Source organism: Apodemus sylvaticus, chromosome 1 (assembly GCF_947179515.1).
Source record: "Apodemus sylvaticus chromosome 1, mApoSyl1.1, whole genome shotgun sequence".
Lineage (NCBI taxonomy): Eukaryota > Metazoa > Chordata > Mammalia > Rodentia > Muridae > Apodemus > Apodemus sylvaticus.
Genome location: NC_067472.1, coordinates 91,905,928 through 91,933,169, shown reverse-complemented (window position 1 = coordinate 91,933,169; position 27,242 = coordinate 91,905,928). Strand labels below are relative to the sequence as shown.

Genomic DNA, 27,242 nt, shown 5'->3' with positions numbered 1-27,242 from the left:
GTGCACACTCCTAACCCCCGAGCTGATGCTCTAGCCCCTGTATCAGCTTTTAGTTCTGTCAGTTCCACAATAGTCTCCTCAATGTACTGTCCTTGATGTACTGTTCAAGCAAAGAAAAGCTCCTAAACTCTTAAATTTCCCCTTCTAGAGTATTCAGAAAGATTGCAAAAGACCTATATTTCCCCCTAACTATTTAGTGCTAAGTATCTAGGAAAATCAGAAACTATAATTCAGACCTATTCAGATTTGGTAAGCACCTGCTGTAAGTACCAAAGCAGATAAGGATGGAGACAGAAGTAAGAGGGAGTGTGCGCCACCTGAAGAGACTGGCTTGAAGACTGCACGTGTCATCCACAGGAATCATGCTCTCATGAAGATCTCTGGGTTCTTTCTCCTTAAATTATATTCCTCTTATATGAAAGCCTTCCAAATGGCATCTTCAAGGTTGAATAATTAAAGAAGCACAATTTCCTCTTAAGATTTAAAAAGAAGCCAGGCAAGTCCGAGCACTCAGTAGGCCGGAGGCAGGCAAATCTCTGTGAGTCCAAGGCCAGCCTGGTCTAACTAATACAGGGCTCCAGAGGGAGACCCTGGTTCATGATGAATGTCCTGCGTGTTTCTTTACAGCAATCTGACACTTCCTACCTGAAGCTCATGATTCCTTCCCTTTGCAGTTCAAGAATAAAACTGAAGACTTTGCATGCGTTAGACAAGGGCCCAACTACCCCAACTTTTCACCAGGAAGCACTAACTAACCCCACTCCTCCATTTAAAAACACAAAGCAAAGGAATAAATGAAGACGTACTTGACATGTTTAAGTTATGTGATAGTTCTTCAAATATCAGTGTTCTGTGCTGTGACACCAAATAAAAGCAGTAGCGTGTGCTGTTGGTTTACAGGCCCTTGAAGGCCACAGCAATTATTTGATTTTCCTTTTAGTGCCTGCACAAGTTTGCTTTGAAGGATAATTTCTGGAACACACTCTTAATTTTGTAAGATTGCCACTTTCCTATTTGCCCATTAAACACATCTGCCCACGTATTTTTTTCATTTCAGTGTTAGTAGAATACACATACATGTATACGTATGTGCTGTATTTGCACATATGAGGACATCACACGTCCTCCTCTATCTCCCTCTGCCTACCCCTTTTGAGGCAGTCTCTCCCTGAACCTACAACCTAGTTTGTGACTAGAGCAGCAACCTGCAATCACTGGCTGCCCCGTGTCCCTACACCCTCAGCGTTGGGGTGTACAGGACACATAGCTTGTAAGCACTGGCTGCCCCGTGTCCCTACGCCCTCAGCGTTGGGGTGTACAGGACACGTAGCTTGTAAGCACTGGCTGCCCCGTGTCCCTACGCCCTCAGCGTTGGGGTGTACAGGACACGTAGCTTGTAAGCACTGGCTGCCCCGTGTCCCTACGCCCTCAGCGTTGGGGTGTACAGGACACGTAGCTTGTAAGCACTGGCTGCCCCGTGTCCCTGCGCCCTCAGCGTTGGGGTGTACAGGACACGTAGCTTGTAAGCACTGGCTGCCCCGTGTCCCTGCGCCCTCAGCGTTGGGGTGTACAGGACACGTAGCTTGTAAGCACTGGCTGCCCCGTGTCCCTGCGCCCTCAGCGTTGGGGTGTACAGGACACATAGCTTGTAAGCACTGGCTGCCCCGTGTCCCTGCGCCCTCAGCGTTGGGGTGTACAGGACACATAGCTTGTAAGCACTGGCTGCCCCGTGTCCCTGCGCCCTCAGCGTTGGGGTGTACAGGACACATAGCTTGTAAGCACTGGCTGCCCCGTGTCCCTGCGCCCTCAGCGTTGGGGTGTACAGGACACATAGCTTGTAAGCACTGGCTGCCCCGTGTCCCTGTGCCCTCAGCGTTGGGGTGTACAGGACACATAGCTTGTTACATGGATGCTGTCACCCCGACTCCAGGCCTCCACCTTGCGTAGGAAGCAGTCTTAACCACTGAGCCCCTTCTGACTCACCACTTGCATTAATCTCCAGCATAAGACTGCTGTGGTGGTGCCCTTGCCTCAGCTACATGTCCAGTTCTAGGCCGGCCTGGGATACAGAAAACAATGGAGCTGGCTGTGGTAGCACACGCACGGACTAGGGAGGCAGGGAAAGGCAGATCTCTGTGAGTTTGATGCCAGCCTGATCTACAAAGTGAGTTCCAGGATAGCCAGGGTAGTTATGCAGAGAAACCCTGCCTCAAAAACAAACAAATGATTGAATAAATAAATATAGATAATAAATATAAAACAATACTTGAACTTAGAAATAGAATGAACCAATGGGGTTGCCAATAAAACACAGTTTCTATGGGCTAGAGAGACGGCTCAGGGGCTAAGAGCACCTTTTGCTCCTCCTCCAAAAGACCTGGGTTCAGTTCCCAGCACCCACATGGCAGCTCTGAACCATCTATCTGTAACTCCAGTTCCAGGAGATCCCATGCCTTCATGGGCACAGCACACACATGGTGCATAGACATACCTGCACTTATACACATAAAATAAAAATAAATCTTTAAAGAGAAGAAACCGTCTCCTGCGAAGCTGAGTTTAATTCTAACTGCTACTTCCAAGCTGTGGGATCGAGAGGGAAATGTCCAGGCCAGCCCTTTGGCCCACATAGCAGAGAGACAGCACTGAGCCAGGAGCAGGCCCCCCAAGTCAGGGGTCAGGGAGTGAAGGCGGGCTACTGCCCCACAGCCAGAACAGTAACTGGGCTGCTGTCCCTGGCAGCCACATGCTGAACCAGTGGTCCTCCTCAAGTCCAGAACTGTGTTCCTCTGTGGGGGTGGGGGTGGGGAGGGCAGCTGTAATAACTCCAGCCCCAGTTACCCCCCCAAACCCTGCACGAGCCATCTGGAATGTGTGTCTGAGTGCTATGAACCCAGTGTTCTGAGTTCATAAGTCTGAGTGTTAAGCTCCCATCTGGGCTTCTGAAAATATTCTCAGGATCTGAGCAGTAATTATACAGATAAACATACAGGCATTAATCTTTCTCATTCATTTAGCATTTGTATATTTGTGTGTATAAAGATTACAACCATAAAATGTTCAAATGGCAATAGCTCCCCTCTTACTTCTTAGAATCTGTGGTTTCTATTTGTTTGTCGATTGCTTGTTTGTTGGAGTGTTTCTTTTTCCCTTGGTGTTGGGGATTGAAGCTACAATCAGCTCAGATCAGGCACGAGTACCAACACAGAGCTACCTCCCTGCCCTCCGCTTTCTTTGATTTTGAGACTCAATCTTACCAAGATGCCCAGACAGGTCTTGAACTTACAATCCTCCCACTTCAGTCTCCCAAGGAGCTGAAACAAGTGTGTATGTACCTCAGGTGACCAGTAAGTTAGTCTCTTTCCACAGAACACAACGCTTTCCAGTTTGATTTGTGCCTCGCTTCCCACTACCTGAAACCCTACTGCAGTTTTCCTACACTCTTTGCTGGAAGTTATATCAGCAAATGTGGGTGATACTCACTTGATACCCCTCAACAGGTCCCACTTGTCCCTTTGACAGAACACCCAGTCTACATTAGGAACAAGGAATTATCAGAGATACAGATGGGACTGTGGCTTGGTGGTAGTGCGCTTGCCAGACATACTCAGGTCAATTCCTAACAGCAACAAAACAGTAAGAAGGATATAGACAGGCCAAACCCAAAACCCAGGACCATCATGAAGTGCCAATACCATGCCTGCTCAGAAGATAGCACAAATTAAGAGGCTGGGCTGCAACTATGCATAGGACCTGTGTTCAGAACCCCAGTTAACTGACCAAGGAAAAACAAACAACCCACCCTCCAGCAGCAGATAACATAGAGGGTGGGGGATAGCGCCAGACAGCAGAGGTTCAGGAAAACAGGATAGACCAAAACCTACCCTCAGAAGGGACGGTAGTTTTCTGGAGCTTTCCTGGCAACACATTAAAGGATATTCGGAGGGGAGTCCTGGCAAGAATAAAGGACAGGGACACCTCCCACACTGGATAAGTTATTCCACTTGGGCAGAGAGATCTACTGCCTTCTCCCATATGATCTGGTCTGGGGAAGTTTGATGGCAATAGCTCCAAAATGGTACGCTGTGGTGAGCAGGCAAGCTTCCATATCCTCCAGTCAGTCTGCGGGCTCTCTGCTTGGCCTCCTAAGAGGACTACAAACTCACTGGCAGCAGGCTCAGTGGAGCAGGAAAATGGGGAAAAGGTGACAAGAATGAACTGCCCTTCCGCATTCCAAGGGGCAGTGGCAGGGCGACAACCACTTTCCCTTGAAGCCAGCCCAGTGTGAAAGTGCAGTTCCCAAACACTGCCACCGGGCGGAGTCGGCTCCTCACCGGGGTCTAGGGATCTAGCACTGTGGTTAAGTCTCACCGGCTTGGTGAGGAAAGGAGGCTGGATCAGACAGGGCAAACGCTGAGCCTGGGCAGTTCTGAGCCCGTGCCACTCTCAGGAGGCTTAAGGGCTTCAAAAGGACACAATGTGTAAGGAAAGATATAATATAAAACAAAGAGTTAAAAAAATCTTTCAAAGTATCAGATATTGAAAGGCACAGGTGTGTTATGTTGCCAACAGAACTACTACTGCATGTATCTGACAGATTCCACCCTAATTAAGAAAAAAAATGCAAACTGAAAAAGCTACAGAGTTAGATTTGGGAACATGGAGGGGGGGTGTCTGAAGAAGTGGGAGAGAGGACAAGATGGGCCGGCTATAGGAGTGAATAAGATCAAAATGAGTGGATATCACATAATCATTATTGTATAATCAATACAGTAATAAATGAAGAGAACTGCAGAGTCAAATCGAGAACCTAAGGGTCCACGCCCTCATCCTGAGCTTGCCAGCGACCTCAGAAAGCATTCGAGGCCTCTTCCTTCTCCTTTCTCCTCTTCCCTGCTCCTTCCCTCTCTCAGCTATACACGCACCATCCATTCCTTCCCCAGCCCAGCCAGAATGTAAGCAGGGTAAAGACAGGAACACTGCCAGAGAGGAAGGAAAAGGACTTCCCCAGCAAATCGCAGGCTGAGCGAGACCTGCAGGCAGGGTGGTACGCATCTCGCATCTCCCTTGTTTGTTACTTAGTAGGTTTTCTCATTTATCAGAACAGGGACCCTCCAACAGATTTCTCCCTTTTACAAACATTTTTTTTCTTACATCAGAGAACGGCATTACTTTTTCAAAGTCACTCAACTAACAAGCAGGAGGACTGTGGTTCAAATTCAGACCCAACGCTAAGGTCATCAGATACTAAGAATTATTATTTAATAAAATTCACTGAATACCAAATTTTCCATGGGCCTTCTATGGAATAAGGAAGAATACTAAAAAAGGAGAGAGAGAGAAAAGCCAAGATTTATAAACCCGCACCTCTGTCTTCTTCTTAAGGTCCTGCCCAGCTCTCCTGGGAGGAGATCCTGAAACAGTCTAGATGCAAAGTCTGTAAGAGTCTACCCTGCACACTGTAGATCAGCATGGCCCTACAGACACTTTCACCCACAGAGCAAGTTCTACATCTCTGACATAACAGAGCAGAACCTGAGCTTTGGTAATTGCTTGGTTCCTGGATTAGAAGGGATTTGTAAAAACTGGCTACAGGCAGCATGATGAGAAGATGCAGGCTTATGTGGTCAGGGGATTGAAAGTCAAATCCAGAAGCCACACTGCACAGATGTCTGAGCCCTTGGGCAAACTGAATATCTCAATAAGGAGAGAAGAGGTGGCTGGGCCGGTAAGAGCACTTGTTGCTCTTGCAGAGGACCAGGGTGCAGTCTTCAGCACCCAAATGGTGGTGGCTCACAACCATCTGTAACTACAGTTCCACGGGATCAGAAGTCTGGCCTTCTCAAGAGCCAGGGACAAATATAGTGTCCATACACATGTATAGCAAAGCACTCAGGCCCAGAAAATACATAAATAAATCTTTCTTTTAGAAAGGCATTAAGGTAGGCATAACCTAGAGTCTACTTTAAATGTGACAAGAAAGAAGATAACCTCCCAGATAAGAGGTGCAAAGATCCAGTCCCACTTCCAAGGCACAGAAGTCCACACAGTTGCCCCTGGGAGCCAGGCTGCTAGTCTCTAGTGACCACTGTGCCCTCTCTTCTTCCCACCCAGTGGGATACACTGGGTGAATTTCCCCACCTCTGTCCTGCTGTGTTCCCAATGTGTAGCCACCAATGGAGGCAGCAGAGAGAAGCAGAGAGACTGAGGGCAAATTAGCCAGAGTGCAGGGTTCCTGTGTGTCTGTCCTCCACGTAGGAAGCCACGCAGCTCACGGAGGTCTGAACCTCAGCTTCCTTGCCTATGAGATAGAAAACAAAAACAAAAAACAAAACAACCCACTACCTTGGAAGGGTATAGAACCCAACCCAGGACACACAGTAGGCCTATTAAATTATAGCACATACACTCCACACTCTCATGAGAAAATGATCACATGTTCCCATCCAGCTTCTTCCCCGGGGGCTGACAGGGCAGCTCTGTGGTAAAGTGCTTGCCTGGAGTGCACAAGGTACAAGGCTCCAGCCACAGCCATACAGAAGGCTCTTCAAAAAGTAGAAAAATCGTAATTTCTCACCTAGGATCCTGTGAACAATCTCATGAAACTGAGTTATAAAAATAAAATCTACAGGCAAATAAAGAGGGACTAGGTAGGAAGAAGAAGAGGAAAGTAATGGGGCATATCTGATAAAAATACATATACATACATATATGCATATATGTCTATATAAAATGTATGATTAACGTGTAATGAACACCTACCTGTTTTCAGAGCCATGAGGTGGACTGTCTCAAACCCAGTGTCTCTCGCATTACCCCACTTCCCCTTTAGTCGATCTTCTCACAGATGTGCACATGGGAAATGTGTAAATAAACAACCTCGCTGGGCTTTAATGCCAGCTTCTCCCCGGGCCCTTCTACAAGCTGCTCCTTGCTCCTGAACAGAACCCAGGAGAGCCTACATAGTTTTCACCCTGTAACTAGAATCTTCTTCAAGTGGTTTTCAGGAACTTTCTAGTTTCAACATTCAATGTGCCTCATCCGAAGTCTCGGTCATATTTGCCTGCCAGCACTCACCTGGCAATAGCCCCCCACCTCAGCAAACCGCTGGTGGGCGTGGCAGCACAAAGGCAGCACTGTCCTTCGTTCTGCATCTCTCTGCCCCATGACAGCATTATCTCTGGCTCCTAGGTAGCAACTGAAGGAGTGCAGAGAGCGTCAAAGACCACACCAGTGAACTTTGATGTTCTTTCTCATGAATGCCTGTGGGTTTCCTGGGAGAGTCCCCAGAATGGGGTGTGTGACATAAAACTCTCAGGCCTCTAGTGAAACCTGTTTACAGCTCCCAACCCTGAATCAAAGAGGCTTTCATGGGTCCCTCCTGGTGCAAGTGTCATCTGTCAATTAGCCATCGGTGCATGGTGTCCCTGTATAGGTGGCTTTGTGCTGGCCCCACCCAGCAGTCAGGAAATATAGGTCTCACCATCCAGCCTCTTCCTTCCCCCCCACTCCGCCCACTCGGCGCTATAGATCCGTAGACTCCCAACCTGACCAGTACGTGTACCCAAAAGGCCAAGCTCTCAGAAAACGTTTGTTAGAGGCCCCACCATTTGGCCTACATAAAGAACATAAAGAGGACTTCAAAAGCAACCCCCAAGGGTAAGAGAGATGACTCAGTGGTAAAGCTCCACAGCTTCCAGTGGATCTGATTTTGATCCTCAGTCACTCTGGTAACTCACAACTACCCCTAGGGGTATAACTCCAACAACCCCAAGGGCAGCCGTTCTCAACAAGGGGGGGGGGGGTCAAGCCACCTTCTCACATGGTCACCTAAAACTATAGGAAAACACTTGTATTTATATTACGATTCATTAAAATTAGCAAAATTACAGTTATGAAGTAACAACAAAAATAATTTTAGGGTTGGGGGTCAGCTGCTGCATTAGGAAGGTTGACAACCATTGCTCTAGGGGATCTGACACCCTCTTCCTGGCCTCAAGAAAGAACTGGGACACAGATGGGGGCTTTGGGAAGGAGGGAGAGAGATGGAGGGAAAGAGATGGGGAGAAGCAAGTCTTTCATGTACTCCCCTAGGTGTAGAAAAAAGGTGCAAAACACATCGCAGCTCTCCGCAAACACCCTTGTTAGACCCTGAACTCTGAACTTCCCTGGAGGTGAGTGTGACCTAAGTGTGCAAAGTCCTTGGAATGAGAGGAGAATGGGGCACCACATGCTTTATTCTCCATCTTCGGGGCTCTACTTAAACTAAAAAGATTTTCACTCCAGTTAAAAAAACCTGCCCTGAACTCCCCAGGTCAAGCAGCCCTAGACCTGACACCTCACAGCACAGCTCACATGTCTCACTTCCCCACAGAAGCGCCTTGCCGTCTTGGACACAGCTACCTCAAAATACAGCGTGGGGAAAGGCAGTCAGTGATGGGGATTATTCCCTGAGCTAGTGAGGACCCTTAGCCGTCAGCAGTCTCTATCTGCTAACAAAGTGGGAATTCCTCTGGAGACACCGTACCTCAGCTTCAGGCAGCTGTGGCCCAGAGCAGCCTCCTGGAGTCTCTCGTAGCAGCAGCTGTCAGTGCACAGAGAACCTTTGTTCTCACCACCGCCCTCTTTAGCCTTTGTCAAATGTTCCCATATGATTGATAGTCCTCAAGTGATTATTGTTTTTGCTGAATGAATGAATGAATGAATGAATGAATGAATGAATGAATGAATTACAGACATGGTCATAATATATGACCTAGGTCACTAAGTCCAGAACCCTTTTAGTTTATTTTATTAACAAAACTGAGGCCTTCAGTAAACAGTTATTGTCCCAGACTGCCTAAAGCCAGCCAGGGGGCCCGAGGGACTCCGTAGACCTTCAGCTCCTGTCACGCCCCTCACCACAACCTGGGGCTGTGGGTGAACCGACTAGTTTACTAGGAGGAAGCACAGCACAGTCCACTGAGAGCCTGCTTACTGCAGTTTATTTCTCAGTCAGTTAGATGAGTCTCATTTCCCCAGGGATTTTTTTTCTAAGCTGTGGTTGAGCCCATAGTCCAGAACGTGAGAAATACAGTCCTGTGACAGTATCGGCTCCAAGGCCTAAGAGGAAACAGAAAGTAGGTGTCTGGCTTTCCCAGAGTGCAGAGCCAGCCGGATGGAGACTTGGGGGGAGGAGGAGGAGGAGGAGGAGGAGGAGGAGGAGGAGGAGGAGGAGGAGGAGGAGGAGGAGGAGGAGGAGGAGGAGGAGGAGGACTGTCTTCAGGAGCCTCCCGTGGCTCTTCCGAGGCTTCTGCTTCCTTCTAAAAACAACATTCTCACGCTCAGTCACCTAGCACCCTCCTCTTGCACTGTTCCCTCCACTCCCAAATTAAAAGTGACAGTTCCCCACAGACCCCTTAATCTCACCCCTCAGTGGTAGGTAAAAGACTCCAGGGTAGATCTGAGCACACTGCAGTAGCCAGTTTACCGCAACATACTAATAATCAACGGTTCCCCTAAGAGAAGGCAAACTCCAGGCTGGGGGCATCGCTCAGCAGCCAAGCTCTGAATAAGGAACACACAAGGCCTTGGAATCAGCCCTCAGCACTGCCTCCCCTCTCCCAAATATTCTGAATTAAAAGGAAGTATCAGCAATGTTCTGGTCAAAACAAGAATGTGCTCTATTCTCTGTGGAAGGAAAATTACTCGGGGCAAATCACAAGTTCAAGGTGTCAGCTCCCTGACAGGCTTGGCTTACGAAGCACCTTCTATTCGTCCAAACTCACAGGAGGAGAAAGTAAAAGGTTTCTTCCTGCTTTCTCCCCGTCCCTCCTCGATCCTAACCTGTTGGACAGGTTATTCACACCGGAGTGGACAAGATGACACAAACCTTCTCCGTGCAGTTTGAAAACCGCACACGATGGCCACAAGCATTGCTCATACAGAGAAACCATCTGGGGATGAGACAAGCTTAACTGTTCCCACCTACACAGCGACACACCAACCCACTAATCACATCTACAAACCATTTGTTCCTGTACAGCCACCTACTTATCTTCTGGAGCTGACAATAATAGTTAGCAGGCTATGGGCGGCAGTGGTGAACGGCCTGGTTCATGTAGCATAAGAAAGCTTTTCGCCAGAGCCAAAGAGATGTCTTCAAAGGAGAAGGCTCTTGCCGCCAAACCTAAGACCTGAGTTCAGTCCCTGGTCCCACGGGGTGGAAGGAAAGAATCAACCCCCATGAGTTGCCTCAACCTATCTATATCTCTCTTCACCCCTCTCTCTCTAACACATAAACACACAGAAAACATAACCAAAAAATTTTAAGTTTTAAATTCATAGTAATTTTTGTATTTTTATTGCAATAGATAATACAAAAATCCTGAATAAATTTTTAAGAATAAGAACTAGTTATGTTTATCTGTACATGCCTATAATGCCAGCATGTAGTACTGAGGCAGGGGAATCATGAGTTTGAGGCCAGTTTGTGCTACATAGTGAGACACTATGAAAAATATAAAAAACAAAAATAAAAAGAATTAGAGTACAGAAAGAAGTTACACAGCAGGGACAGCCTGGCTGCATATCACTCTGTCCCTGTGAAGGGTCTGAATTAAGTAACAGTGTCTCTTTCTAAAGAAATAAAATTATGGAAGGAAGGAAGGAAGGGAGGGAGGGAGGGAGGGAGGGAGGGAGGGAGGGAGGGAAGACTGGGGGAGGGGAACCTGGCTTAGAAGAGGAGCACTGGCTGCTCTTTCAGAGGGCCCAGGTTCAATTCCCTGGCACCTATATGGCAGCTCACAATTGTCTATAACTCCAAGATCTAACACTTTCACAAAGACACGCATGCAGCCAAAACACCAATACAAATAAAAGTTAAGCACGCACGCATGCGCACACTTGCACACACCCCTATGAGCAGTGTCCCTTTCAAGCAGGTCCTTGCAGTGTGTTTCAGTTCTTGCTCAGTAGACACTCACTCTTAGAGCATGCACACAGCTCCCTCATCCTTTGCACTCCCACAGCCACGCCCTAACTCAGCTTTCTCTGCCTCCATCTCACAGGAACCATGGTGCCTGAACAGCAGGCCTTAGCTGGACCTCTGAGGTGCACAACTTTCCAGGCTTCGTCTGAGCCCTGCCTCTCCATACCAAGATCCTGCTCCCTGTCCCCTAAGTCTTCTGCCGGCCAGTCAGCATGGGCCTCAGAGCCAGGACAGACAGTTTTAGAATCGTTAGCTTTGGTACTCATCTGACCTTGACATAAGAAAAGGTGACCATTGTTTCTATCTGACCCCTGATTCTTTACATTGGCAGTGACCTTCCCAATCACAATCACAAGGTGTCCCAGCTCCCGTGTGATTTTGTATGTTTGGCCTCTTCTCTGAAATCTTTTCTTGCAATGATAATCTCTTCAGAAATCCAGGCTCTTTTCAGAATCTGATCATACTTCTCCCGTGGTTTTTTTTTTCCCTTTTTACAGTATTTATTTTGTGTCTGAATGTACATATGTACATATGTGTGTGCGTACCACAATGCGCATGTGAAGAGCAGAAGGCAACTTAACAAAAGTCAGTTCTCTCCTTCTACCATGTAAGTTCTAGGGAATTTATCTCAGGCGTGGGGGGCAACCAGCACCTTAACTCGCTGAGCAATCTCTCAGGCCATTTTAGTGGTTTGAAGTCCGTTCTAGGCTTTTTCAGTCTTTAGAAGTTGTGCAACACCACACTGTCCCCGTAGCCCCGAAAGTCACCAATCCAGCATTGCACTTGCTGTCTCTCTCAGTATCTCCTGCACACAGTGTCATAGCACATGGTCTGTGCCTGGCTTCTTTCTTTCAAGGTCATTCATGCTCATCCCCATTCCTTGTTTTATGCCAGTGCACATATAAACACACTACATCCGTTCACTATCTGCAGGTCAGCCAAATTTGGGCAGATATATGAATACTAGTTTTTGTAGTATATGTGAAAGAAAATACGCATGCATGTCCGTTTTTCAAAAGCATATTTTTAATGGTGACTGGACCATATAGTAACTCTACTATTTGGGTCAGTTTTTTGTTTTTGAGTTTGGCTTGGGGGGGGGGGGGATAGTTTGGTTTGGTTTGGTTTTTGGTTTTTGGTTTGATTGGATAGTTGGTTGATTGGTTTTTCAAGACATGGTCTCTGTACAGCTTTGGCAGTCCTGGAACTCACCTTGTAGACCAGCTAGCCTTGAACTCAAAAGATCCATCTGCCTTTGCCTCCTGGGTGCTGAGATTAAAGGTGTGTGCTACCTACTGCTGCCCAGCCTGGGTTTTGTTTTAAGACAGCTTCTCCCTACGTAACCTTGGCTGATGCAGATCCATGTAGGCCAGGCTGGCCTTGCACACTCCTGTGCATTTGTATGTATCTGAGGCCCTTGTGTCCCATGAATCTCACGTGTGTCTAATGGCTTTCTGATTACCACCAATATCAGACACCAAAATGTTACCTTACCAAAGTTTTGGTCTGCATTTCCCTAATGGGATATTAAGTATCTGTATAATTATTGGTCATGTGTGTATCTTCTTCATAAGAATGTCCACTCAAAACACTGTCTACTTCTAAATGGAATGAGAAACTACTTTACAGACAGCCATGATAGCATATGACTTTAATCCCAGCTCTGGGGAGGCAGAGGCAGGAAGATCTCTGTGAGTTCAAGGCCAGCTTAGTCTACAAAAGTGTATTCTGGATACGAATCCCTTACCAAACAATAATTGGTGCTCCTTTTCCCCCAGAGCCTCATTGTTATTAAAATCTCCTTGCCATAAATCAGGATACCATTTCTCAATCTCAGACTAGGGCCCAAAGCCCTGTTATCCCCAGTAAGTCTCTGAAGTCCAACATATACCCAGATCCTAGGCAATAACTGTGGCCACACCTCACAAACCAAGTCATGTATGTGTGCTGACTGCTGGTCCAGAGTGAAATTCCCACTGCTGTAATCACACTCTAGCATCCCATCCTCCGCCCAGCCCTGAGCTTCCTCGGCACACTGGACTCCTGTGGTACACCAGGTTCACTTGATCCAGGGCATGAATTCACTCTTCCATCAGATCTGAGGTCCCATCAACAGCACCATGCCTTATATCTGTATGACTGAAATTACTATCCCAATTTCACAGATAAAATCACCAAGGCTCACTAATTATGGTTAGATAATCTGTCAAAGGTCACAGTCAGTAGTTTGGTAAAACTAGGATTTGAAGGATCTGGTCTGATCAAATAGACAGACAGACAGACAGGCGGACAAATTTGCCAGATCACTTATGTGCTGTATTCATCAATCTGTAATGCTAACATCAAAGTTTATAGCCTGTACTTTTTTTTTTCTGCCCCTGCTGCCCTGTGACATAGTCAGTCATGAACTTAATTACAGATAGTACAATGGTTCTTCACTGTCGCTATAACTGAATCACCTAGGAGACAGGATATTTCCAGACAAGTTTAGCTAAGAAGGAAAGACCCACCCTGAATGCAGTGGCACCATCCCATGGGTCCTGACTGAATAACAGGAACAAAAGGGAAACTGAGTCAAGCACCAGCATCCACTCCTCTCTGCTATACAACTAACAAAACACTGTATGTCCAGTTGCCCCGTGTTCCTGCTACCATGCCCACCATGATGGGCTTTGTATTTTCTCTTAAACCATGACAGAAATAGATCATTCTCTTAAGTTGCTATGATCATGTATCTTTTTTCAGTCATAAGAAAAGTAACTAAATAAACAGCTACTGACCAAAGAGACAGCAAAAGCAGTTTCAAGGTTAAACAAGGTTTCTACATTCATAGTAAAGGCCCAAGTGTGTCAAAGTTTTAAAAAACCACAAGGGCTAGGGGTATCAAGCAGTCCACTTGGGTTCCTTCACTAGCACAGGAAAATTAGTTTTACACACTCACACACATACACACACATATATTCATGCATGTGATTATAAACAGATAAACTTTGACTCAACAAGTTAACTTCAAGAAATCTATACTAGGAATATGTTTATCTGAAAAGCCAACATGTTCAAGGTCATTCATTATTGAATCATCCTTCGGTTCTTTCCATATCAATATAGCCCTTAGTGTGGGTTGGGGGGTATCTGAAGGGTAGAGAGCTTGCATAGCACCCAGATGACGGCCCTGCATGTAGCATCCACATACACCACGAAGCAAAACAAGTCAGAATAACTCGGTGTGCAAACACAGCATAATCGTCAACATATGCACTTGAGTAAAAATGCTCTCTTTATATATTTGCTCTATGAACATAAAATGTTTCTAGAAAATATACAACTAAGTGATCGACTTCCACTACACATGGAAAGAACTGAGCTAGGTACATGAGTAGGAGACAATATCGCTTCAAGTTTTTGAAATTTGAAGCAAGTGAAAAGAGAAACAAGGGTTTTGAAAGACCCAGATACATTAAACTCAAAAAAGCTAGTTCCAGTCCCTCACTTTGCTTTTAGCTGTAAGAGAAGAATTTGTTCTTTCTGATCAAGGTTTTGCCTACCTCTGTGGTACTGTGATCTATTTAGCTAATACAATGTGTCAAAAACGATGTTAAATTTTAAGAGAAGTTTTGCTACAAGTTGAATCTTTGCTACTTCTTAGCTGTAGGGTTTACAATCAATTCCAGATCCCCATAGGAACACCAAGGTTAATTGCTTGCCAAGTTAAAATGATAACTACTAGCGGGCGTGGTGGCAGTGCATGCCTGTAATTCCAGCACTCTGGGAGGCAGAGGCAGGCGGATTTCTGAGTAAGAGGCCAGCCTGGTCTACAGAGTGAGTTCCAGGGCAGCCAGGGCTATACAGAGAAACCCCATCTCGGAAAAACCAAATCCAAAAAAATGATAACTTCTCACCCAAAGTTTGTAATTAAGACTGAAATGCAACATGGGAAAATTCTCTAGCCTTGCATTACCATGTACCCCTCTCTAGGTTACACAGTAGATGCTGGAAGGAGTACGGCCTCTGTTGGGTCATCAGACCAGGACATCTCAACTCAAAAGCTACATGACCATGTAAGAATGTTTCTTAATCTCTTGAAATGTAATTTCCTTACCAATAAAATACATATAACCATTCATATTTGAAAGGTCCATTGTGGAGATTAAGTGATATTGTAACATACTTCCTATATTGGCTTGGCTCAAAATATAAATTCAGAATTTGGCTCTTGTCCCTTCCAAACCTAGAAGAGAAGGATGGCTGCTTTGTCTGCAGGTAGATGGCAACTCACTCAGTGCTGTAACGTTTGCTACCAGAGGCCCGGCTGCTACTTCCTTCTTCCCTTCCATCTCTCATCCATAGCTACCTACCCAATGTCCTACACCCCAATTTCTTTCCCTAAGTCTTCTAGAACAGAGAAAAATCTGTAGTTATAAAACCAGGAGCTCTAGTAAACTAAAAACTCTACTGCTCTTCCAGGTCCTGAGTTCAATTCCTAGGAACCACATGGTGGCTCACAACTATCTGTAACGGGATCTGATGCCCTCTTCTGAAAACAGCTACAGTGTCCTTACATAAAATGAAAAACAAAACAAAACTCTATATGAATCTCTGTCAGAGGCCCCGGCTCTCACCAGTCTGCTCCTACCGTGAAGCTATCCTGCCAACCACACTGTACATGAGGAGCTGGAGATGAAGGCCTGACTTTTCACCCTGCTGACAGGTTCTCAGAGGGACCTCCATCAACCAATAAATGCTGATAAATAAATTAATAGGGATGTGAACTCTGAAGAAAAAAGAGACTGACAATGTCATGTGGTTGGGAGAAAACAATGACCAGAGAAGCCTTGGCTGATCATGACAGATGAGAGAAGCTGAGATGGCGAGAGCCATGCTCTCCTAAAGAGAAGATCCAGAGGGAACAACTGTATGGCCTGAGGAGCCACAGGAAGTGTGGCCACACAGAAAGCAAAACTAGCCGGAGGTCAGCTAGGCGGCAGGCTCCTCCTGTGGGTCAAGGTGAGACCTCTGGATTGTATTTAAAGTGAGCTAAACCCACTGGCATTTGAAACTGGCACCTACTTGAAAAACTGTTCGGATAAATCATGAAGAGCAATGGTTTCTCCTAGGACGGTGGCTGCACCAGAGACAAGAAGCAGCCAGATCTGTGTGTGTAGAGGCCAGTAGCTGACAACTGGATGTGGACTTAGGGTCTGTCAGAGGGACTTCACCCCTAACTGTCAACTATGGAGCCTCCCCAGGCAGCAGGAAGGAGAAGACTTGAGAACTGAGAGGACCCAAGTTCTGCTGTCACACTTGCTGTGTGTCTGGGTCACCAGCACATTGGAGAGAAGGATAACAGTGGAAGCCTAATGAAGGGAGTCCTAGGGTCAGACAGAGGCTGAAGGAAGTGGGGCTGGAGGACTGGAGGGTGGGGAAAACGCCATGGGGGAGGGGTGAAAACTGAAAAACTGTTGGAAAAGAACAAAGATAAATGGTAGCCAGGAGGTGCAGATGGCTCAGCCACCACACCTGATGAGCCATGGGGCTCTCTAAACCCATGTGGTGGAAGGAGAGAGCGATCGGCTCAGATGCTAGCAAACATCCTCTACAAGTATGTCATGGTCTGCCGGGCAGTGGTGGTGCACGCCTGTAATTCCAGCACTCTGGGAGGCAGAGGCAGGTGGATTTCTGAGTTCGAGGCCAGCCTGGTCTACAGAGTGAGTTCTAGGACAGCCAGGGCTACACAGAGAAACCCTGTCTCGAAAAAACCAAATCCAAAAAAAAAAAAAAAAAAAAACCAAAAAAAAAAAAAGTATGTCATGGTCTGTGTGTGCCCTTGCACACCTAGCTAAGTAATCACATGCAATAAAAAGAAGTTTTTAAGGAAAAAAGTCAGGTGGTGAGAAGGAGAAAGTATTTTACAAAGTTGGCAAAGATAAACAGGTGTCAGTGGTAAGAATGCCATTGTGAACAGCGACAGAAAGCACTTCCATGGCCTCCAGTGTGGACCAGGCTCTGCTCTATCTTAAACACACAGACAAGGCAACAGGAAGAGAGAGATTAACAGGACGGCTGTGTAACCTGCTTCTATAGCAGGCCGGAAGGAGAGGCCTAGGTTCCCGAACTCCAGCTCCCTTGGGTTAAACAGCTGTTCTAGACAAGGAAGTTCTTTACTGCCTAGCCTGTGTCCATCTCTTCTCTCTCCCCGAATGCGGCTCTCCTTCCGGCTCTGTCAGGCAATGGCCACGGGGGTTCTAATACTTCCTATCACAGGGCCTGCATAAGGACCTTCCAGGCACAATCAGGACAGTCTGCATCTGCACATCACTCCTGGTATTTCTCTCAAGATTCTGTTGACAAAAAAAAAAAAGTTTCATTGGTTTAAAAAGCATTTTTACATAGGTCGGACATGGTTAATCTTACCATTCAGAAGGCAAAATCAAGGGATTGAATGGAGGTCAAAACAAACACGGTGAGACCCTGTCTCCATAAAAAGGAGAGTACTTAGGAAATGTAAGTCTGAAAGTCTCTTCGGTAAGGTATTTCGAGTGTGGTACTTCCCGGGAACATAACAGAGATGAAGGAAAGCCACAGCACATTACACACTAGCTAGCATAGTGTGTCTCAGCAACGGCTGCTGTGAAACAGGTAATAACCCGCATGCCCCTGAAATGACTGGATAAATGAACCTCAGCATATCCATCACAGGGCAGTCATCAGCCACTAAAAGGAACAAGCCAAGGGCTGGAAAGTTGGCTCCGTGGGGCAAGTGGTGGCTCAATAAGTATGAGTCCCAGACATGGATCCCAGCGCCCTGCTGCTCAGTCAGTGGAGCCAGAGGGCAAGCTAAGGCTCAATCTCAAAACATAGCAATAGGAGAAAGTACCTGTGTACATGTACACACACACACAGTATCCATGGCATACTAAATTCATTCATTCAGCAGATACTTGTGGGACACTTCCTGCCTGTGGCTGGTGGTGTCATTTCTGAACTTTACATTTCAGCATAGATAACACATGCACAAGAACAGATGACCATTTCTTGAAATGCATGCAACAAAATACCACACCAGACTAATGTGGGTAGAGAGATGAGAAGGGAAATGGGCTGTTGTTCTTACAAACTAATGTCAAACAGTATAGCTGTGGATAGCTGTGAGTTAACCTGAAGCTTCACAATCAGCTTTATGAAGCTCACATCACCATTCATTCCCACAGTAAGAACTACACTTTCAGGGGCTATCCTCTCAGAATGCGGAAGAAGAGAGAATGTCCTGACCAGGCTCCCTCCAAACCACATGCCTGGAGGCTGGGCCCATATTCCTCAGAAAGAGGCTGGGCCAGCCTCCACTCCCGAATCTTAATTTCACACAACCATTGGCAAGTTGCCGTTGTGCCGTTGTTTTTGTAAAAGTTCCCTTCTTGTAGTACACAAAGTTAATTCAGGCTAGATCGCTGGGTGGACCGTGAGTCTTTAAGTGGGGACAAACATGACTTATATTAAAAGGAACCACAAAAATGTTTACAGAAATAATCAGGAATGTAGATTTTTAAAAGTCAAGACAAAACAGCCCAGTCACAGAACTTAAGACCTTGCTCTCACCGTTTAAAGGCTTAAATTATAGTCTGTGCGTGAGTTCTGCCTGATTTCACAGCACAAGACTGCCACATCAGCCACAGGCCACATGAAGAGAAACCACGAAAATGAATTCCAAATTGCATTTAGAGTGTGACGTAGCTAATCCATATCTATTATTACATTTGGTAAAAAGTACTCTCACCTGCTTATTAGCAAATCTGTGGTGAGGCTAACTCACTGTCGCAGTGGTTTGAAATAGGGGTACCAAGAACACATACAGACCCATCCCTGGTGCCTGAGACTATGACCTTATTTGGAAATAAGGACTTCAGTAGATATAATTAAGAAGCTCAAGGTGAGATCATGCTGGAACTAAAGCCAGTGACTACTATGCTTATGAGAAAAAGGAGAACATTGACTGAGGCACACAGACAAGACCCACAGAAGAAGACCATGTGAAGGGAGACCAGAGGGAGCTGTGACAGACCAAGAACACCCAGGCAGACGGGCAAGTGGCTTTCCCTCTGAGAGTTCAGAATTGACCATCTGATCAACAACTTGGACTTCAGCCTTCAGCAATGAGCATATAAATTTGCCTTGCTTCAGACACTAAGTTTGTGATAATTTGCCAGAGCAGCCTCAGGAAACTAACTCACACCTACCAAATTTGACCATCCTAAATGTTCTGGGCATTTAAAAGCCAAGAGGAATACATAACAAAAGGACTTTCTCCTCCTCAACTACTGAGATAGAAAGCTAACTGTCCACCGGCCAGCTTTCTACGGGGAGAGCAAATGAGACTTATTTCCTTTCACTAAACTGGAGAACCAGTTTCCAAACGCACAATAAACGAAAGTGGGGGGAATCTTACTTTTTGCTTCTTAATGTTTTACAATACATTAAGGGAAAAAAATACAAATAGAATACAAAAGAAAAAGAAGAAAAAGAAGAAGAAGAAAAAGAAAAAGAAAAAGAAAACGAATAAGAAAAAGAAAAAGAAAAAGAAAAAGACGAAAGAGCAGGCACTGGGACTAGCGTGCAGACGGTGGGAGAGCAGCAGGCGCACTGGAGCCGGGTCCTGTGCTCACCCCAGCATCACAGACTCACACCAGATGCAGCCACTTCACAGTGAACTCAGGTGTGTAGGTCCACACCATAGTCCCAGTCACTGCTGCTGGTGTGGCTAAGGCAAGGGTCATACCAGTTGAGGAATTAGAACAGCCTAAGGAAGCCAGGCAGTGGTGGTGCACACCCCTGAACCCAGTACTTGGGAGGCAGAGGCAGGCAGATTTCTGAGTTCACAGTCAGCCTGGTCTACAGAGTAAGTTCCAGGACAGCCAGGGATACACAGAGAAAACCTGTCTGGGGGGGTGGGGGGTGGGATGGGGGGTGGGGGAGACCGGGGGTCCAGCCTGAGGAACAGATCAAGGTCCCACGGAGGGCAGGGGGCATGGCAGAGCTTTAATCCCAGCCCCAGGGAGACAGAAGCAGGCAGATCTTGGTGAGGTCAAACTGGTATACATAGTCACTTATATGTACCCAGCAAAGGCTACACAGGTAAGACCCTATCCCAAAAAAAAAAATATTTTTTTAAAAGTAAATTTTACTGTTCATTTTGAATTTGGTTTCTACTTTAAAATAATAATCATCCAAATTGAAAAACTGGAAAAAAATCTTGACAGTCAGACAGACACATACATACACACACACACACACACACACACACACACACACACACACACACACAAAATATAGGCCTCATCTTTAAAACACAAATCCTTCTTTCAATTACTTCTTACATTCCACTTAACATGTGGAACTAAATACCTATTTTCCATTTTGCAAGTCTATTAACTTTCTGAAATCGTTCAACTGAAGTTCATCATTGAAGGTTCTGTTTACAATCAGGCTCACAGGGCAGTTACAGATAACTAGGAAGCTGAGAATTTAAGGTGGAAATTCTGATCTAATTATAAAGTAAGCCTTGTAATTGAAAGAGACAAATGGGAACTCCTAGGAGAGGTCGACTGTAATGGGGGTTTCCGACAAGGTGCTTTCCCTAGAGCATTTTGGGTCTTGGGCTGTTCTGGTCTATAAGCATAATTTACATATCAACCAAGGCCTCAATTTAGAAGTAACAAGTGAAGAAGTTCGGGAAAGCAATAGAGACCAAAACATTAGCAGGTCTTATTAAAGACCAATGATAGCCCACATTTCCCTTTACTTGTATCTCTTAATATAGTTATCTTAATATATCTCATACATCTATGCACATGTATGCACAGCACTTAGGTGGCAGAACAAGTAGATGCAGAGGGGCTGGAGAGATGGCTCAGTGGTTAGGAGCATGTGTTGCTCTTGCAGAGGACCTGAGTTTGATTCCCGGCACCCACACAGAAGCTCAGAACCATCTGTAACTACAGTTCCACGTGATCCGGGGACGTGAGGAGTGGAGATGAAGGAGGTGTGATGTGCCTTTAACACCAGCCACTCAGGAGCTACATAATACCAGCTACAGCTAGACCAGTCTACAACGGGAGTTCCAGGAAAGCCAGAGAAAACCTGCCTTGAAAACCAAGGTCCTCTTCTGGCCTCTTTCCACACCTGGCTCACACATGGTATGACAGACAAAACACTCATATAGATACATACATATATACATATACATATTCTAAAAAACAACAACAACAACAAACCTCTAGAGGTAGAGGTAGGCAGGTATCTGTATAAGGCCAGCCTGGTCTACATAGAGTTCCAGAACAGCTAGGGCTATGCTGGGACACACCATCTCAAAAACAAAAACAAACAAAATAGATGGAAGAGCAACTCTCTCTTACAGTGGGAAAAGCTAAAACTACAATAAGGAAAAGCTTGGTCTTTCTGCCAAATAAAATCTCTGAATAGATTTCAACTTTTTTTACGATATGTAGTTTATTTTATCTATATATCAGAGTTGTGTTCTTCCTGTTTGTACCTGCATGAGGTGTCAGATCTCCTTGATGGATCCTTGTGAGGCGTCCTGTAGATGCTGGGAACCAAACTTGTGTTCCCTGGAAGAACAAGCAGGGAACAAGCACTCTCTCTCAACCACTGAGTGGTCTCTCCAGCCTCTCTGAATGCCATTTTAGATGTTTTGAGTAGCCATGTTTTTGATAAAAATGTAAGTTTCACTAACCAGAGATGAAATGTTTATACTACAGTTCTATGTAGATATGCAATGGCTTCCTCCTTAAAAAAAAAAAAAGTGGACAGCAGGTCCTCAGAGAGGACTCACAGACAAATGTGGCCGAAGCTAGGGGTCAGAGTCACCCCAGCAATCTTAAAGTACACTCCAGCTTGCACCCTGGGTATTAAGTAACGAAAACAGTGCTTTACCTCTGGATCTCTCTTCCAAACCCATAACCCTAGGCTTGCCGTGAGAAAACAGCCAGGGCCATCCAAACAAAGGAAAGCCACCCAGGAGGAGCCCAAGAAGACCTGGAGGAATACACTCTTAACCTGGTGGGCCCCAGAACAGAAAGGCATCAGATAAAAACCACAGAAATCTGAATGAAGATATCTGGAAATTTTATACAGTACCTTTTCAGGCTTTATGTAAATCCAAAGTTCTTAATGATGATAATAAGAATGACCGCAACAATATTCTCCAGTACTGGGGAGGCTGAGGCAGGGAACAGTGAGTTTCGGGTCAGCCAGAACTCCACAACGATCCTGCTTCAAAACCCCAGGTCTAGGGATCCGGCTCAATGAGAGAGCCCCTGCTTGTGGGAAGCACTATTTGTTTTTAATTGCATGGTAGTCATCTCTAGACAAATACTAATCCAGATTCTAGACAGGACTTTTCTAATCATCCACATTGTCAAAGTTAACTTATGAAAAACACCCAGTAGTTTATTTCAATGCTAAGATTAAATCTAAGTTTTGGGGTACATGAGGTCAAGTAAAAAAGAGACCAACTCCACCTATTCAAGTAAACACTTGGCTCACTGCGATCTGGGCGTGAAAACCAAAAGCCTCACAATCGCACAGCTATCTATAAATAAAAGGTTAAGTTTAAATCCCGTAAACAACACACTTCTGAAGCAGAAGGCTGGCCCACAGCTGTATCAGAGGCTCAGTGGGGAAGTCTGGCCCTCTGAGCACCATCAAGGACTAAATCTTATGCCCCAAACATGGTTGCCCTGGTTTCCTCATTTACATACTGGCTCCATGCAATAAACAAAATATGATTGAAAATTCACAGCATATCATAGTTAATAAAAGATAGATGAGACTGATTCAGAGGGGGAAATAAAAGCAGCTAACCTCCCCTTTACTGACTGGGACTCACCAAGCATTTATTCCGCTCCAGCCAGGAAACTGTCACACTGTATGCAGTTCAACAAAAGCAGAACTCACCAGAGACAACAAAATAAACAAGGACTCCCTTGCTCTCAAGCAGTCTTCCGTGAGGAAACCAACATGGAAAAGGAAGGTGTGTCTTAGAGTGGAAGATGTCTGAGTGTTGTTACAGTAAGTTCAGCACAAAGTTCTGCAGAAGCATCTATGTGAAGAATCTATGAGACACGGGAGAGGGACCCCACAATCGTTGTCATCTAAATGAACAACAACAACAACAAAAAAAAAAAAATCTCAAAATGTAAACAGCTAAACCAGACTTAGTAGTCCACACCTGTAATCTAGATGCTTGGGGGCAGGAGGATCAGGCCATCAAGGGGCTGGAGAGAGGGCCGAGATTAATTAAGAACTCTGCTCTTCAGAGGGTTGGGGTTTGGTTCCCAGCACCTACTTAGGGAAGCCGCCTGAAACTAGCTCCATAGGATCTGACGCTCTCTTTTGACAGATATCCCCAAGTGCAGCACACACAGGCACAGAAGTTAGGGACCTCATCCAAAGCCAGGAAGCTAATGACTTCTAGAACTGAATGGCTCCAAACCCTCCGGCAGCTACCTTCAGAAACAAAATGCAGCAAGCAGGGTAGTGCACTTGTGTTGTCCCAGCACTTGGGAGCAGAGGCAGGACAACTGCCCCAAGTTCTGAGCCCCTGCCTCAACAGAAGGGGAAGGCAAGAGAAAAAGAGAGGGGAGAGAGGGAAGAGGGGAGAGTAGTGGAGAGTAGGGGAGAAAGGGAGGGGGAGGGGAGAGAGGGAGAGAGTAGGAGAGAAATGAAAAGAGAAAAGACAGGGAAGAAAGGAAAAGAGAGAGAAGACAAGGGAGAGAGAGACAGGAGGAAGACAGGGGAGACAGGAGGGAAAGAACAAAACACACACTTCTATTTTCTTCTAAGTTATGGAGTAAATGTTCAGATTTTTTCAAGTCTTTCTCCCACACACTCAGTCAACCCTGACTTTTGGCAATGACACCAAGCTGACAAGCAGGCAGAGGTTTTCCTAGGTATGTAAGCAGCGCCTCCCTTTCTCCTACAACTGCAGATGTCAGTATCTTGACCATGCATAATGAAGGAGTTCCCCTCCTTGCCCGAGGAGGAGATTTCCAGCACATCTACCTCATTTCTGGTATTGAGGTGATCAAAGGCTGGAACCTGCTGAGGAGCTTTCAGGTGGGGGGACACAAAATGCGTTTTATTTTTCAGGGTTAAAGAAAATAGCTATGAATGATCAAAACAGACAAAAACTTCTAAAATAAACCAGCGAAGAGAATCGCAGGTGACATTATGAAAAGGATTTAGTTCCCTTGACCACAATTCGAGCATCTAAAATCCAGACCTTCATCAACCAGGAGCTGCCCACCCAAAGGAAAAGGAGGTCGCTGAGTGAATGATGGCAAATAAGATTTAAAAGCTACTAAACAACTCGCCTGCGTCGCAGATCTACCGGAGCTAATCATGGTGAAATGGTTAAACAATCAAGAATGATACCAGAAAAAAAGTCAGTGTGAAGAGTGCAAAGATCAAAGGTTTTCTTCCCGCGTGATTCAGTTTGTTTATTTAGTTGTAGACTACCCACCCACCACACCCCACAAAAAAGCCCGCTTCACTTGAGGGCTTCACCTTCTGCTGTTTCCTTTGCAGTGAGGGAGGCTGCAGATTGGTGACACGGGCTGTAATCTGTTCATTGAGCAGAAAGCCACTCAGTGAGACACAAGCACCCAAGTCTCTGGCACCCCACGAAACCACAAGAGAGCAGATTCTAGTTTTCCCATGTTCTAACACATCTTTTCAAAGCTGTTTTTCTCCAAGGGCAATACACTTGTGTAGAGTCACGTGCTTGTTACCAAAAGTCAAAAGTCAATTGACACTGAAGGCTATAAGTTAATCAAAACAAAGATTTTTGGGGGGGGGAGGGGAAGGAGGGTTTTGAGACAGGGTTCCTCTGTGTAGCCCTGGCTGACCTGAACTTTACTCTGTAGACCAGGCTAGCCTAACTCTGAAATCCACCTGCTTCTGCCTCCCAAGTGCTGGGATTAAAGGCGTGCGCCACCACTGCCCGGCCAAGACAAAGATTTTAAAGAGAGCTGTGTGTGTGTGTGTGTGTGTGTGTGTGTGTGTGTGTCTCATTTACATAAACTTTTTTTTAAAAAAAAAAAAAAAAAAACTTCTTTTTAAAGATTTCTTTGTTGTTATATGTAAGTACACTGTAGCTGTCTTCAGACACACCAGAAGAGGGTGTCAGATCACCTTAAGGATGGTTGTGAGCCACCATATGGTTTCTGGGATTTGAACTCAGGACCTTCGGAAGAGCAGTCAGTGCTCTTAACCGCTGAGCCATCTCTCCAGCCCTACATATACTTTTCTTTAGTGAATTTCAATCAAACAAAATAAAAGCGGCAGCTGTATTTTCCTACAGAAACACTAGCAGTCTTCAGCACTAAAGTAGACAGGTAACAGAATTCCTTTACCAACTCTTTGAGGCTTTTAGGAAAAGTTACCAACTTAGCTAACAGTGAAACGAAATAAAAGCCCTATGAAGAAACTTCTCCAAAACACCACCAGTTTAGTTTAAAAGCATGATGAGGAAAAAGAAAATACAAAATAAATTCATTTCAAAATTCTTTCTTCACAACCTGTACAGCCACAGACAGAGTGCTGGAAGGTAGCATGCTGTGGGCTGGAAGAGTGACGGCTGCCCTAGGAGAGGACCCAAGCAGCTCCTGCCCTCGGGAACTCCAGTTTCTAAAGTTTGGATCTGGTGTCTTCTTCCGGTCATTGAGGATGATTTGTACACACATGCAGGCAAACAAAAACATTCATACACATAAAATTCAAATAAATCTAAAAATAAATAAATTTAAAAAAAAATAAAGACGTATGATCTAAAAGGTGAAAGGACCATTAGAACGTGAGTTGACCTCCACAAGGATCTAAGCAACAGAAGATAACCTGGAGACTGCAAACAAGCTAGCTACGGACTTCTGATCCCTGCGGAGTGTCAGTCGCCACATGACTCCTGCCACTGACAGGACCCAGGGCAAAGTTTAGGATAGAGTTGAAGACTGCACAAGGGTAGCACAAGGGTCACACCTGAAAGAATGACCAAGGGGCTGGGAAGACAGCCAGGTTCGTAGAGCGTTTGCTAGTGAGAATCGACCACTGAATTAGTGGTTTCCCCGTGTTTTCTTACACACACGCAACCCTACCTCCATGTGAACTCACCCTTACATAGGGGAAAGCATAAAGATGGGGAAATGTCTTACCATGCAAATGTGGACTGTGATGAAAGTGCACACTTACAAAACTGTTCATCAGCTAAAACTGGACTGTTCTTCACTAGGTACCTAGCTTTAATAAGGCTATCTACTATGTATGCTATAACTTTTTCTCAAGAGGCCAAAAAGGAAAAATATAATACATAATGCTGTGAAGGTATTTTTTATGTTCATGAATTGTCAAATGTTAATTTTACTTTATGATCCCACATAGTGTTTAAAACACTGATTCAAGAAACTCTGTATGTATGTAAGCTTTGAAACTATGTCTCTGATTTAGTGCCATCTTCCCAGCACCTAAAATGATCTGGCATACCACAAATGCCAGACACGCATAAGATGAATATAACAGAGACGCTTACCCTGATATTTCTGACATTTAGAATATGAAGATAAGAAAAGAATATAGGATATGAAGATAAGAAAAGACAAATGAAGCAAAGGCCCAGAAGCGCATGCTCATACATGAAATCGAATATAAAAAAAAAAAGCAGCAGAGTGGGTCACAGAGAGACTCCTCAGGAGCGGATGCTGGGACAAGCATTGTGGCTCCCGCCTTTAGTCCTAGCACCCTGAAGGCAGAGGCAGGGGCGTCCTGACCTTCTTTCTGACTTTGAGCCTGTCTATAAAGCAAGTTCTAGGACAGCCAGAGCTACAGAGAGAAACCCTGACTCTAAAAACTAAGAAGGAGGAGAAAGAGGAGGAAGGTAGGGAGGAGGAGGAATGCTTCTGGCTATATAATGCAGAATGTGGGGGGTGAGGATATGAAGTGATAATTCGTCTATAAATCTACATATTGAGCCTACACACTCTCTGGATCCTCCCTTAAACATTATTACAAGTTTTTAAATATATTTAAATGGCATTTTAAATGAGACTTTATATTATTTTACCTAGAACACTGACGTTTAATAAAGTAAAATGTTTGTAACATGTGATGGTCAGTGCTAATTTTACTTCAACCTGACAGAATCTAGAACTACGTAGGGTACGAGCCTCTAGGCATATGTGGGGGGCATTCTCTTGACCACTTTAACTGA

General features: G+C 45.3%; 1 protein-coding gene across 4 annotated transcripts in view; it reads right to left on the bottom strand.

The window, feature by feature from the left end:
• Window positions 1-27,242, bottom strand: part of Rras2 (RAS related 2) — a 72,351-nt gene that overhangs the window by 19,806 nt on the left and 25,303 nt on the right. The window contains exon 1 of one of the 4 annotated variants that reach the window (XM_052200973.1): window positions 22,118-22,139. The exons of 1 other annotated variant lie outside the window; for it this stretch is intronic. Coding sequence is in view for 1 of the 3 variants with exons in the window: in XM_052200956.1 (XP_052056916.1) it covers window positions 7,078-7,167 (90 nt within the window). In the remaining 2 variants the exon portion in view is untranslated. Of the gene's footprint in view, window positions 1-6,762; window positions 6,786-7,077; window positions 7,193-22,117; window positions 22,140-27,242 lie in introns of those variants that run through there. 2 more of the 4 variants (XM_052200956.1, XM_052200963.1) reach the window with 2 other exon arrangements.